At 37.6% G+C, this 15,724-nt stretch overlaps 1 protein-coding gene across 3 annotated transcripts in view; it reads right to left on the bottom strand.

Moving 5' to 3' along the window:
• FMN2 (formin 2) overlaps positions 1-15,724 on the bottom strand; it is a 183,907-nt gene that overhangs the window by 40,469 nt on the left and 127,714 nt on the right. For all 3 annotated transcript variants that reach the window (XR_004593074.2, XR_015731460.1, XM_034428275.3), the window contains exon 14: positions 2,045-2,137. Coding sequence is in view for 1 of the 3 variants with exons in the window: in XM_034428275.3 (XP_034284166.2) it covers positions 2,045-2,137 (93 nt within the window). In the remaining 2 variants the exon portion in view is untranslated. The remainder of the gene's footprint in view (positions 1-2,044; positions 2,138-15,724) is intronic.

Below are 15,724 nucleotides of genomic sequence, written 5' to 3'. Positions count from 1 at the left end.
TTAGGGGCTGCAGAGATTTCCCCCCTCCCATTCAGTCCTATGGGAGAGGTGGTTGGATAGCAACTTGGAATGCTGCTGGCTGCTCCCCTCCGAAGCCCTCCTCCCTCCTGGTCATGTGATCCTGGGTGGGCCTGCTATGAATGGGTTGGAAAGAATTTCAGAAGCTGTGCTCTGCCTGCTTGCCTTGTTTTGCTTCTTCTCGATTATCTTTATGTGTCCAGTCTTGCGGAAGCAACCCGTTGATTAAATCGACCTCAATAACAAATGACCATAGAAAAACCTATTGCAATTCAAGCCTATCAAATTCTCAGCGGGAAAGAGAAATCCTGCCCGAACTTTTTCAAGTTTGAATTTGATCCGGCCAAATAAAAATGAGAGGATTTTATATTCCAAGGTATATAATGTTACTTTAATTACAGAAATTAACCAAAGGTTTTGGCCATACATCTCCTATAGGGCAAACTTTTTTTTTTTTTGCTAATACTCTGCTGGGAAAGATATTAAATGGAAATGACATTTGCAGGGGAGAATTAGCTGACAAGGAGGGTGTATATAGGATCACTGCTTCCCATTCCAATCAGTACATCCATGTCCTTTGTGGTACTTTTCTTTCTATAACAGTTTTTAACAGAGGTGGGGAAAACTGCCAAGAGGAATGTTTCTAGGGGGACTGAGAAGGGAAGAGGCTAGAGGAAGAATTGAAATCAGATGGAGAGATGATACAATTGGGAAAAACCCTTTCCTTTCATTGGGGCTCCTGTTGTTTCTTTAACTGTGACATATAAGTAAAGGGAAGCATGGAAATCAGTTTTGAGCTTTGGCTGTAGACAGTGAAAGCTACATGGCAGGGAAATCAGGAATTATTCCCCAACTCAGTTTATATGAACTTGTGAATAATTTAAGGGCTACAAAAGCTCACAAAGAAGAGGGGGGGTTTCAATCTATTTTCCAAAGCATCAGAAGACAAGACAAGAAACAATGGATGGAAACGAATCAAAGAGAGAAGCAATCTAGAACTAAAGAGAAATTTTCTAAGTGAGAACAATCAACCAATGGAATGGTTTACCTTCAGAAGTTGTGAGTGCTCCATCACTGCAGGCTTTTAAACAAGAGACTGGAAGAGCCACTAGTCTGGAATGATATAGTGTCTCCTGCTTGAGCAGAGGGTTGGACTAGAGAACCTCCAAGGTCCCTTCCAACTCTGCTATTCTGTTATTTGTCAGTCTTCTGATTCTTGGCAGAGTCAGCAGGTGTCAGAATAATTTAAATCTTCCATGATCACAATTACATGCCTCTTTGAAAGACTAGCCACCTGATATAGAAAGGCCCCATCTATATTGTTTTCACTTTTTCTTCAAAGTCCATGAAGATCCAGGTTTGGAAGAATACTGATAGTATATTTGTTAAGAATTTCATGGTATACCACTACTAAAGACACTAAAAAGACGTTTTCTCACTTAGTTCCAAAGTAGAGGTCCCTTTCCCCCTTAAATAATTTGAGTGTGTGTATTTGCGCATGTGTTTATGTGGGCATGATAAAGATCAACCACTGAAAAAAATGAAGATGAAAAAATAACTGTGTCCTACAAACCCATAATTTCTTTTTATATTTCCTGAACGTGACCTGGACATTTTTAGAAAATTCTTTGGATTTTGTTTCCAAAACATATGACTGTCCAGAGGCAATCTGCAAATGAAATAACCCAGAAGTTTACAGGCCCTTTGAAAAATATCACCATGTATCTGGACACAAGTCAAAGCACCAGTTTATGAAACTGTCAAGAAACAAATGTTGGAAAATTGCTTCCTACACAGAATACGAACTCAGAAAACTTTCTTAGAGAACAATGACCACTAATAACATTCAGAAAGGGAGCACAGAACAGGTAAGCTATTTTGAAATAAGAAACCATCTGATTAAGCTAATCTGCACATTTCTATGGCTCCAAAATAAATAGACACGTCATTCACCATGTCTAAATATTGTTTCTACAACATTCTTGTGATAAAGCTTGGAAAGGTTAAATTACTAGTCATTATTTACCTTGACTAATGAATTTGTCCATGTTGTCTTTAAAGGGCTGGATGTGTTCTTCTAATGAAAACTGGCAAACCTTGCCTGCTTCTGTCTCACACGCTGAAAATTAAAGTAACATGAGGATTTGAAATAAAATGTTGATTTATAACATTCATTATAAAGAAAAGTAGACTTTGGTTTATAGTTTTCCTGTGTTGGATCCCAACAGACATTTAGGATGAGTTGCAAAGACTGATTTCTCACTGAAAACGTACATGTTTTTGTTGCATTACTGCAACTTAGTCTGCCTAAAGTTTATTAATGACATATGATTGGTCATGGAAATCTATATTAATCTAATTTTTAATGCACAGCAATACTTCAATAGTTATCATTGCAATGCCACCTATCTAAAATAAAAATGCATCTCACTAAAAAAAAAAAAAATCAGCATGCAGTATCATAGTAGCAATATCCTATCTAAGCCATATAAAAGGCTCAACTGTTTGCTTTTCTGATGCAAGCCAAAATTTGCATCATTATGGATGTTATGCATGCAGAATCCAGTAGCAAATATATATATTTAAATATATTGGCCAAAGAAAAGCTCTTTAACATGCAAATTAGTACATCTATATGTTGTTATTGCTTTTTTTCTCAAAACAAACAAACAAAAAGTATTGAATTCTACTGGCTATTTCCAAATCCCAACTAAAATGTGGTGAATATTTTATCTTTTATGGTTACAGATTTAATACTTATTGTTAGATTTATAGCTTTTTCTTCAGGAAGTCAAAGCTACATACATAGTAATCTTACTCCAATTTTTCCCCAGTAGTTCCTACATGGACAAGTTGTGGTAAGTGATAATAATAACTGGTCTAAAGTTACCAATGTGCTTCATGATCACCAAAGTACTTCAGCTTGGGTCTTCTCAGTATAGATCCAACACCTTAACACTCTATATTCTTACCACAATAAACCCATAAAATTCTCTTCTGAACTGTCACTGACATTCACCATTTAAGAGAAAAGCAGAATAAAATTATGAAAGACCTTTAAAATATTGAATGGTCTGCAAAGTTGTGGGTAACCTTAACCATTTATTTCAAATCACATCCGAAAAAAAGAAACCAACTGCTTATGCTCATGCTAAGATATTGAACTGATTGATGTATTTATTAGGTTATCAAGCTCAGATAATTTAATGGTTATATTTAAATTTAAACTAAAAATTAAAATCTTAAACACAGAAAGCAAAATCTATTTTGCTCTTCACTATTAAGGGTACACAGTTGTGGGTTTTATTTCCCACATGGTCCTAAAATTTGGCAGAATGGCAATTAAAATTTCAAACTTATAATAACTGGAATTAGAAAAAAATGACATTTTGTGGTAAAACCCAATTTTTACAAATTTAAAAAACAATGAAAGGAATTAAGGTAGCTTTTCCTCATCTTGGCACCTTCCAGAAATAACTAGACATTCTATAAGAAATACTTCCAATAAAAATGAAAGAAGATTGAGTCAAAATGTTGCTATTTGTTAATTCCTTAACATTGCTTTTCAAGAATATAAAATCAATGACATGGCTTTGAAAATAAAATAGTTTTTGAATCAGACCTAGAGAAGGTGCATTAAAATTACATTGGGAAATGAATATTCCGTTAGAGCAAAACTGCCAAAAGTCTTAATGAAAGTAGTAAGACTTGTTTAATAGCTGAACCTGTTTTGTTTTTTAAATTAACTAACATTTGCTGCTTGAAGAGATTAAAAAAATAATAATACTGGATCTGCCCACAAGTGCAAATCAGATAGCCAAAACTATTTTTAAACTCTGTGGAATCCTTTACTCAGTTACAATAATTTACCAAGGCTCAGATCACACACACTTGTAAACATGTTTAACAACCCTACCATGTAAATTCTATTGACCTCAATGAGACCATTCATGGTTACCAAAGTTTAGTGTTTATAGGCTCTGTGTCTAAACAAATGTGATGTTAGGCCAATTACACAGTAAGTGCGGGAGCTGTGGTGCAATATAAGCTTGTTTTGATCGCTTATGTGGTTTCACTGACTTCTGTTGTCTCTTCAGGGAAAACCAGTCTGGTTTCTGACTTCAAGAGCAGAAAGTAGAAAACAAAATGTACATGTTTAGAGTGAAGAATGAACCATTGACAGTTAAAAATGGAGTGATTTTATTCTCTTTGCAATGCTCAAAGCCTTGGACACAGCAAAAATGATCCTCATCTAGAATATGCACACAACAGATTCATGATCACATGTGTGTTTGTTTGTGTTTGTGTTTGTATGTGTGTGTGTGTGTGTGTGTGTGTGTGTGTGTGAGAGAGAGAGAGAGAGAGAGAGAGAGAGAGAGGGAGGAGGAGCTCGGGAGCTCGGGAGCTCGGGAGCAAGTGACAACTGACACATTTTGGCTAAGGTATAGGAGGAAATATTGATGTTATTATCAACAACAATTAATTAGAATCAGTATTTTGTATTATATCAATCCCCCATCATCCTTTTTGCCCAACTGAAGACAAAATAAGTGGATTCAATTTACCAGTAAATTTATGGCATCACAAGGATGTGACAACTCACAGACACATACAGATATGTATCTGGATTCCAAATTTGCTGCTGCTTCTGGTAACAATATGCTATTTACATGACAAAAGTAGCATGTGAGGTCCACAAAAGGACAGGTCTCTTTCTCCAAATACAACAGCTTGTTTCCAAGTTTCTGGGTACATGTGAAAAGTTCAATATGCATTGAATAGTTTGTCAAACCATAGCAAAAACAAAGCAAGCAAACAACAGCAGCAACAAATCATAGTCAATTAGACTGTAGGTGGTATTAATATTGAGGAGTGAAAATGTTATGAAAGTTCAGCTAAATTTCTTTAGTGTATAGATGATGCGCTTTCTTGTGTGCTTCATCTTAGTTTGGCGCACCTGGAGGAGAAGAATACTCATGTGCAAATGCTGCATGATTTTAGACTGGCGTTCAACACAATCATTTTGTGAACAAACTGGGCCTATTAGGTTTTAATCAGTTGTGGGATTCAAGTAATTTAACAACCGGTTCTGTACCCTAATGATTTCTTCCAACAACCAGTTTGCCAAACTGCTCAGAAAGTTAACAACCGGTTCTCCCGAAATGGTGCGAACTGGCTGAATCCCACCACTGGTTTTAATACTTCTTTATGTAACTGGATACTTGATTTTCTTATTGATAGGCCCCAGTTTATGCGAGTCGGAAGAAACGTTTCATTTCCATCTCCTTGAATATGGGTTCCCCACAGAGCTGTGTCTTGAATCTATTACTGTTCATCTTGATGACTCATGACTGCTGTGCCAAGTCTGCTATGAATGATATCGTGAAGTATGCGGATGACACGACAGTGATGGAACTTATCCAGGGGCGGGTTCTAAATTTTTTTACTACTGGTTCTGTGGGCGTGGCTTATTTTGTGGGCATGGTTTGATGGTCATGTGACAATTCCTTAGGATTTAGCAGAGGTACTGGTTTACCAGGCTTTTAACTGCTTGCAGAGCCGTACCGGTCTACCCATTTGTTTTTGGAGTGTTCTGGTCTACCTATTTGTTTTTGGAGCACACTGGTCTACCACCACACTGCCTTTTACTGCTGATCAGCTGTAGGGCGGCCCTTTGAAGTGCCGCAGTAAGAGTTTAAACAGTTTTTTTCATCTAGCCAATCAGCTGGGACTCGGGAGGCAGTGAATAGATTGGGGGCGGGGCCAGGCAGAGGTGGTATTTACTGGTTCTCCAAACTACTCAAAATTTCCACTACCGGTTCGCAAGAACTGGGGAGAACCGGTAGCAACCCACCACTGAACATATCCAGTGAAGATTCTTATAGGGAAGAGATGAAGGCTTTGGTGGACTGGTGCAATAAAAATAACCTGGTTTTGAATGTTAACAAAACAAAGGAGAATACTGTTGATTTTAGATAGAATCGGCATAGTCATGCTCCACTTTGTATCAAGGATGCAGCTGTGGAGGTGGTAATAGTATTAAGACTCGGGGTGTAGATAACTAAGAATCTGACTTGGTCTCTTCATATATTATCTTTAGTGAAACAGGCAAACCAGAGTCTGCATTTCCTGTGTCGGATAAGGAGAGTAGATATTTCTCCTTCTGTCCTGCCCACTTTTTACAGAGGCACAATTGAGAGCATTTTAACAAACTGTGTCACTGATTGGTTTGGTGGTAGCAGTGCCTTAGACAGAAAGTCCATACAGAGAGTGGTAAGGACAGTCGAGAAGATTATAGGAAGCTCACATCCTGTTATTCAGGATACTGCTTATAAGCTCTATGTGCTTAGAGCTTGAAGTATAGTTAGATACCCCACACACCCACTTCATGATTTGTTTCTTTTGCTCCCTCTGGGAGAGGTTTCAAAGTATCTATAGCAGGACTACTAGATTCTGTAATAGCTTTGTTCCTTATGCCATCCATCTTATAAACTTGCAGGATTCTTTTTTTCCCGTCATATACATCTGAACTAGACTCTGATGTTTTTCTGTGTCATGTGTGTGTGTATATATGCATAATGGTTATCTTTTGAGAGCTGAATGCAACAGAATTTCATTTCAATGTATGCTGATTAGGGTTTTAAATTGGCAATAACGTTTTTATTCTATTCTATTCTATTTTCCCCTGAAATTGGAGGAGAGGATATTATAATACTAAACCTCAGTTACTACACCTCTGGAAAATGTATTAAAAATACACACAAATTTTACAAATTCAATACATGAATTGTCCCTATAATTTAAACATGGAGAGATGTGTGCCTCATGAATGCATTTTATTTCCTGCTCTAAACATTCTTCCAAACCATTTTTATTACTATATAATGGACATATGCATTTGAAAATATTCTCTACAAGATTCTCATCTGATCTGACTACCCCACAGCCACAGAGAAGCGGTAAAAGTTGGGAACTATAAAGATATTTTGGAATGTAGCATCAGAAGGGGAAATCACATTTAACTGTGGGTATACACCTTCCCTTTTAATTACTTGTTCTGGGAAAGGATCATTCTGACTTAGGCCAATGACTGTTGGGGCTTCATAACCCTCTCCCAGAAGAGCCTTGTTTGAAGCTTTAAGGATTGTAAGACATGACTCAGAGACTGAATGAAATCTTGCCTTTCATTTACATATGGTTTCAGTTTAGAAGTCTGGATACTGCAGTGTTTCAGTCAATTAACCCTTTCAGCCATATTTGCAAAGACTACTGCTGTCTGCAGATGCGGCAAGGATGATGAGCTGGCCACAAGAGCCTTGTATGAGATGGGTCAGCAGCAGTCATGCAAACCACTAAAGACCTCAATAGCCTCATTACCTTTAAATTGGATCACATCCAAAGATGCAGCTCTTGTGTGCTGCTGTTCCTCATTCTACAGGAGAATAGCCTTGGAGTGTTTTTATGTCACTCTGCAACTTAGGTCTATCTAAGTCAGAGGTCTTCAAACTTGGCAGCTTTAAGACTTGTGGACAGCATAGCTGGCTGGAGAATTCTGGGAGTTGAAGTCCACAACTCTTAAAGCTGCCAAGTTTGAAGACCTCTGATCTAACTAGTTTAGGATTGGCATGACATGGAGGTTCCTAAGAGTGATTCTCCCCTGCCCTCTATCAGGGTTACTGACCTTGGTTAGCCAGAAAGTTTGTTTTGTATTCCTATATAGCTGATAGATCACCTGACATGCCACTTCTCAGTTGTATAATTTTCCCATTAAAACTATGTTTCTCAGCTTTGGCAAGTTTAAGATGTACGGACTTTTTATTTATTTATTTATTTATTTATTTATTTATTTATTTATTTATTTATTTATTTATTTATTTAAATTTGTATACCGCCCTTCTCTTAGTGGACTCAGGGCGGTGCACAGCCAGAACTAAAACACATACCAATACAAAATTTAAAATTTTTAAAAGAATTACATGACTTTGGCCCAAAGTTTAAAACATTCAAACTAAAACCCATTGACAATTTAAAAAGCTAAAAAAAAAAAAAAAAGGTGTGGGGGGGTTCATGCCAGCCCTGCTTGATGGAAAAGAAAAGTTTTTAGGGCACGGCGAAAGGCCCGGAGATCCAATATCCTTCGTATCTCCTGGAGCAAATCGTTCCAGAGGGCAAGAGCTGCCACAGAGAAGGCCCTCCCCCTGGGGGTCGCCAGCCGACATTGCCAGAGGGGAGTCCCTCTCTGTGGGAGCGTACTGGTTGGTGGGAGGCTATTGGCGGCAGAAGGCAGTCCCGCAAATACCCAGGTCCTATGCTTATAACTTTCATACATTCTTAAAGTTGTTGAGGTAGAGAAACAGTGCCTTAAAAACTACACATTGATCACACTCATACAAACACCCATTCAGAGCAAAATATAAGTTAGACATATTTATAGCATAACTGTGGAAAGCATACCAAGAAAAATGAAACCCAGAAAATTAAAAATAAAGTTTCAAACAAAATTATGGAATTTTCTATAGGAGATTATATTATGTGTTAACTGACATATAACCTACATATTTCAATGGTAAACAGTTTCCTAAATTTGACTGTGAATCACATAGTACATTGTGAAGTAATATTGAGTAATCCAATCCAAAATTTTTCCCTACCGGTTCTGTGGGCATGACTTGGTGGGCATGGCAGGAGAAGGATATTGCAAAATCTCCATTCCCACCCCACTCTGGGGCCAGCCAGAGGTGGTATTTGCTGGTTCTCCGAATTACTCAAAATTTCTGCTACCAGTTCTCCAGAACCTGTTAGAACCTGCTGGATTTCACCCCTGAATTCAAGTAATATTATGGCATGCTCTCAATAGAGTTATGTAATTATAAGTTATCACTGAACAAGACAGAATGTTTAAAAACATATTAAGATTATGACTTTTTTCACATTTTTTGAGTTCATATTTACTGATCTCATATGTTTAAATTTATGTATAATCACTATATGCCTGAAAGTAAAATCTCTGTAGATTTAAATTTAGATTTTGATACAGTTGGAATTTCACTTACTGAATTGTGGCTAAACTGAGCCGGTTTGTTTCACTTAATTCTTATAATCTAGAGCAGGGAGTGGCTTTCCCCAGCAATGGCTATCATAACACCATGCGTCAAGGGAATACCTCTTCCTAGCAATATTATAAGATTACAAGTTTTTTTTTTAAAAAAATCATTTTGTGCCTGAGCTGTTTACAGTAGATTTAGTAGGTGTTTAGCACCAAGGGTGGCATGCTGCAGATGCCTAATCTAAACTCCACCACTGTCTGCTATGATTTAAATAGTGCAATGAACTCTTGTCCACAATATATATTAAGTTCTAACTAGTAAGTCCTTCCTTATTGATACTGATGATTTTATTGATGGTGGAGGCGGCGGCGGGCGGGGGGAGGGCTATCCCCTTCGATTCAGTGTTGACTTCTAGTAACAGCCAGGACTAGTCCTGTACCGTATTTTTTGGAGTATAAGACTCACCGGAGTATAAGACGCACCTTAGTTTTTGGGGAGGAAAATAAGAAAAAAGTTGATTGGCAGGTGGATCGGCCTCCCGGAATACCCCCAATCAGCTGTTCCCAGAGGTGAATTTTAGCATCAGGTTCCTTGGTTGTCAGTTCTGTGCCTTGCTTTTTTTTTTGCTTTTTTTTCTGCCTCTGAAACTTCTGAAACTCCGTTTCGGAAAAAACTTTATTTTCTGCCTCTGAAAGCCTCCAAAACAGAGCTTCAGAAAAAAAAAACCCTCTGAAGCTCTGTTTGGGGGCTTCTTTTCTGAAGGTCTGTTTGGAACCTTTTTTTCTGAAGCTCTGTTTGGGGGCTTCTTTTCTGAAGCTTCTTTTCTGATGCTTTTTTCAGCCTCTGAAACCTCTGTTTGAGAAGCTGGGCAGGGGTACATTCAGAGTATAAGATGCACCCAGTTTTTCACCTTCATTTTTTGGGGAAAAAGGTGCGTCTTATACTTTGAAAAATATGGTAGTTTTCTTGGCAAGATTGCCTGTGTCCTAGAGCTGAGAGAGTGACTGTCCTGAAGTCATCAAGCTGGCTTTGTGCCTAAGGCAGGACTAGAACTCATGGCTTCCCCATTAGCTCATTACCTTAATTGCTACACCCAACTGCCTTTTATTTATTTGGATTTTTTTTTTAAAAAAAGAAAACTTTTTACTTTTTAGGTTAATTAATAGCAGTACATAAAGTGTCTTGATGTAGATACCAAGAGTTCCTCTGTGTACATTTTCTCCTTTAAAAGCCTTTCCTGTTCCCTTCATTTATATGTAAAATAAGAGGTCATTCCTGTAGGTGCCCCATTCCTTTGGAATGGCTTCTCTGCAGTGGTGAAATGCTACCAGTTCAGACTGGTTCACCTGAACTGGTAGGAAAAAATGCTACTGGTTCACTGAACTGGTAATAAAAAATGTAAAAAAAAAAAGTTCTGATGACCAGCCGAGCTGTATGTATGTTTTACTAAAGACCCTAAGAACCAATATATAAGCCACTCAGAGTCACTTTGAACTGCAAGATGGGTGGCGTATAAATTTGATAATACTGTAGTAGTAGTAGTAGTAGTAGTAGTAGTAGTAGTAGTAGTAGTAATGGCACTTGGTACCAGGTCCAAGAATTTTACAAAACACATCAAGAAATTGCACTTCCTGCAATAACACCAGCAGAACTACAAAAAAACTGCGCTACTCGGAACATCGTATATTTTAAGAAGATACTTGGTTGATACCTAGGATGCTGGCAGCAACCCATATCAACCATTAGCACCAGTCAATCGTATTTGTGACGCATTTTTAAATGTTCAGTTGACTGAATTTCATGTTTAATGAATAAAAGAGATAATAATAATAACTCATTGGCATCAATCTTATTTCCAAGCTATTTTTTAAATATCTAATAAAAATATTATGATCAAGCAAAGAGAGACTTTCAGAGTACCGAACATTAAATTTCCCAAACTAGGATTATGCTGCAGCAATTTTTGAAAGAAGATCATCTAGCACTATGTCCTGACATAAATTGGGAATAAGTCTATCTCAACTTAAAAGAGGTTTATTTTTGGGTAGTTGTGCATATTTGCAAAAAAATTTCCTAGTTCGAACTGAAGTCTCTTGAAAATGTACATGTTAAAGTCATATTTTCAGTTAGTTCTGAAATGTGTGTATGTGTGTGATTGTGGTGGAAGGGATGAAACCTTTCACAAATCAATATCAATATTACATGTAAAATATCTCTGTATTGTATCCGTGGATCCAGCTATTCAGTATGCTTTAAGACAGCAAGGTGATTTAAGTCTTGTAGCAAGTACTAACATTTTGAGTGCAGAATGAGTGAATTACCGAAAGTAATAGCTTGACAAAACTAGATCAAGAAACTCTGGTGACAGTCAGGAGAGATCAAAAGCAGATCAGATTGCTTAACAAATTCTGTGTCAAGGAACGGAGAAAGGCACAACTGAGGATCCTGGAGAGCTGTGAAATTGAAGGGCAATTAATGGAGCCAAACTGGTAGATATATTAATAAAATCCTGAGCTGTCTCAGACCTTTTGTTTATTAAAATGTCTGTCTGCTACATAACAGATTAATGCCCAGCCACATAAAGCTTTAAAACAAATGGAAAAGAAACGAGTGGCAGCTGAAGAAGAAATATTATGGTAATTGTTATTTCAACTACAAAAAAATAAAAAATAAAAAATCACTCATATTCTAAAGTACAAGAAAGCCGCCCACATCCTAAAAACATATGTAAAATTAATGTTTTTTTTATCTAATATTCCTTACGTCTTTTTCCTCCTGAATTAACAAAGTTCAACACATACTTCTCATAAAACACGCAAACAAATAAGGTGTGGAATCTGTGCAGTTACTATTTTAAATATAATAAAGAAAAAAAGAGATTCTTCCTTGCAATGAAATTCAGTTTAATTCTCCTTTTTAGCCCTATGTACACTAAAGATATCATCCAATTACGTACCATAAAATAAATATTGTAATTACAAAAATAGTACAGGTTTGTTTGAGAGCCAGTTTGGTGTCAAGCTAGAAACCAGGAGACTGTGAGTTCAAGACCCACTTTAGGCACAAAGCCAGCTGAGTGACCTTGGACCTGTTTATTTCTCAGTTCCAGAAAGGAGGCAATGACAATTATTTCTTAAAAAATCTTTTCCAATACAACTGCAGGGACTAGTCCAGGCAGTGTCTGAGAACTGTACACAATTGAACCGAAAACTACCCACAGAGCAAATATGAGCATCAGATATGGCTAGTTCAGGGGTGGAAATTCAGCAGGTTCTGACAGGTTCTGGAAAACCGGTAGCGGAAATTTTGAGTAGTTCGGGGAACCGGTAAATACCACCTCTGGCTGGCCCCAGAGTGGGGTGGGAATGGAGATTTTGCAATATCCTTCCCCCAGGAGTGGGGTGGGAATGGAGATTTTGCAGTATCCTTCCCCTGCCATGCCCACCAAGCCACACCACGCCCACCAAGCCACGCCCACAGAACCAGTAGTAAAAAAAATTGAATTTCACCACTGGGATAGTTGTACCAATTAACTGTTTCTTCCTTTGTTGATACAAGTTTTTGGCACTTTTAGATACAGGAAGAAGCTCCTCATGAAAGGAACTGTGTTTTCTACATGCATGTATTTAATTTGGGAGGGCAGAAATAAATGTTTTAAATTTAGCAAGCATTTAAAATGTGCAGCAACACCAATACTCCTGGTCACATCCACATCTTGGGTCCCTAGTAGTCATGCTTTTGTTTGATGCTGTGCATGCCCTTTGGTACAGCCTTCGGAGGGATCCAGCTGGCCCCAACTCTATGGGCCTTTTACAAGGTGCATAGGATTTGGGTTGGGAGGGAAGGCAAGTCCTATTGTTTTATTGTTTTATTTTAGTGACTTGAAAGAGAATGGTGGGGTTTTTTGACCCCAGGACTACCTTATAGTAGGGTTGCATATGGATTTTATGAAGTATGTCATTGTTTTTGATTTTAATCTCTGTACGCCACCCAGAGTCACCTTTGTGAGATGGGCAGCTCTACTACTCAAATTATTCGTAAACTAAGTTAAGGAAAGCTTAAATTAAGTTAATTAAACTAAACACAACACCCTGGAAATTATTCAGTACACATCCTTCATTTATTAGTGCCATTTTACTTTTTAATTACTTTTTTATTAGTGACTCAATAATCATAGACTTTATGCTCACAACCCTAACTCTGATTGGTAGAGAAATCATGGGTGCATAAGATCAATTCCATCTCCTTCATCTCTAGTCTGAGCCAGAAGCTGTCTTGTGACTTATGACATTGTCTTACCCTTCTGTTTGGTCTGGCTTCTGCCTTGTCGCCAGCTGCAGCTCAAACATTTCAGTGAAATGCAAAGTGCCATTCTTTCATCGTGCATGCAGCAAAAGTGGTCTGACTTACATTTTGGCTATGCTGATCACATTCTCCCATGTCCCTTGGAACAATACATTAGAGGAAGGAGGGCCAGTTTAGTGGTAGAAATAGTACTATACTTCAAGACTTCCAGTACACTAACTGTAGGGTTGGTCCTGTAATGATAAACCTTACTAATAACCTTTCATTATTACACAGGTATTTAATATCAGCACAGGAAGTGCTAATATACTATTCCTGCATGTGTTCCAAATTCTAGAGAGAGATGTGCTGCAAAATTGAGAAAGAGACCTCTCTTTCTATTAGGACTTCTATTAGAAATCGACGTTTAAGGCAAGGTAGGTAGCCTATTTCTGGCTGAGAGAAGGCTAGAAGATTCAAAAGAAAGGGAGATGAGTTGTCAGGAAGAGTTCATTCATTGTTTTTTAAAGCTATTTTATGAATTCATCCATTTAAATCTATTTGGTTATATGATCAAGCTCCTAAGATTACAGGTGGTTTACAAATGTCTACATAATGTGTTACTCTAAAGTGTAATGATTAAGAGTATGTCTCTCATACAGCATTACTAAAAAACTGCTTTCCAAGCTGAACACCAAATGAAGCACTAATAATTACTTCCCAAATAGCTACTGAAAAAAGACTGCTTTGACAACTGTGAAAGCTAAAAGAAGAGCATCTCTGCTAGAAAGGGATTTCAAAGCTTTGGGGCTATGACTAGGAAGGACAATTTTAGGGTTTACATTCCATCTCGTTCTTAATTCAGGAAGGCAGGTTTTAACTACAGGAGATTTTCCTTAACTTTAATCCTCTACAGCAGTGTTTCTCAACCTTGGCATTGTTTCTTGATCTTGAAGATATGTGGACTTCAACTCCCAGAATTCTCCAGCCAGCTTGAAGGTATTTACCTTTTTTATAGCAACTTTATGCTGTATTTCAATTTTCATACATTTGTTCATTTTCATTCCCCAAACCTATTTTCTGATCAGTCACTGCTATCACAGTATTATTTTAATCCAATTCCCAAGGCAAAAACTACTTTTAGCCGCTATATTTACCATGTTTTTAATATCTACTGTATTAATCAATATCATACACATTCACAAAAGTGTTGATATTTTGCTCCACTATAGTATTTGCTTTTGCTGTATTATGGTACTTCTGCTATTTTTAAAGCCTGTTTATCCAGTATGAACAGTTCCTTTTGGAGTTCTTTGTGAATCACCAGTCTTGGTTTCAATCCTTGGGGACCCAGAAAATGAGGGCCTGCCTATATAATGGAAATCAAAGTTTAGGGAAAGTGGCTAGAGCCAAAGATATTAATTTTGACAGCTGGAAAAAGTTAGTATATTTTATATCAGCTTGCTTGGCAGGAGACATCCCCCCCCCTCATTCTTTCTCTCAGTCTCTCTCATTCATTCTCTCTCTTTCTCTCTTATATAGTATTACATATCTCTAATCCTTACAATAGGCCCTTAAGACCTGCCAATATTACTATTCCCATATTAGCGTTAGCATACTGAAGAGAAGGGTGAGGCTTAGAAACAGAACATGACCAGGACACAAAATTCTTCACGTTTGTGGGCAGAACAACTGGGTGGATGGTTTCTCCTACAATTTCTCCAAGGTGACCTCCCCTCCAATCATTGATAACTGCACTGAAAAGGTGGAATGAATTCCTCCAAAAACTTCTCCTGGAATTTAACCGATGCATTGGAAATCAAACAGAATGCACAACTCTGAAGAGATATTTCTAAAATAAAGAGAGAACATTTCCACATACCCCTTGGCTACATTTTAACACAAAGAGCCCAAGGCTATCATGTTCCCTTCTTGAAAGGAAGTTTAAAGTTTCTTGACCCAAACAGGCCCGGCTGCCTAGCTTCCTGATTTGGACACTGCATTTGCCACACAATTAAGATAAAAAGGAAAAACATTGTAGGAATTTTTTTTCCTGCCCTGTGCTAGACAGAACAATAGCAAATTGCCTTAGAGAAACTAACACTTGTGGCAAAGATGAGATTCGAACTGAGCACTTCCAAATCTTCCTATTCTTGCCCAATCTCTTAGGATTTCGAGATAGGTTGCAGAAACATGCAACAACCTTGGTGGATCAGTATTGTGGAGGGTTTTTTCTGCAACTTAGCAACAGAACTGTATATATGTGTCTGTATGGATAGAAATCCTTCTTAATTTCATGAAACTAATTCTGCAAAGGGTGTAGCCTAAGAAGTCTCTGAAGTTTGTTTTAGAAATATACTGATAATTTAAGAAGA

The sequence above is a fragment of the Pantherophis guttatus genome, chromosome 1 (genome assembly GCF_059756535.1).
Source record: "Pantherophis guttatus breed Tessera chromosome 1, ASM5975653v1, whole genome shotgun sequence".
Taxonomy (NCBI): Eukaryota; Metazoa; Chordata; class Lepidosauria; order Squamata; family Colubridae; genus Pantherophis; species Pantherophis guttatus.
This window is presented reverse-complemented; position numbering and strand designations above follow the sequence as displayed.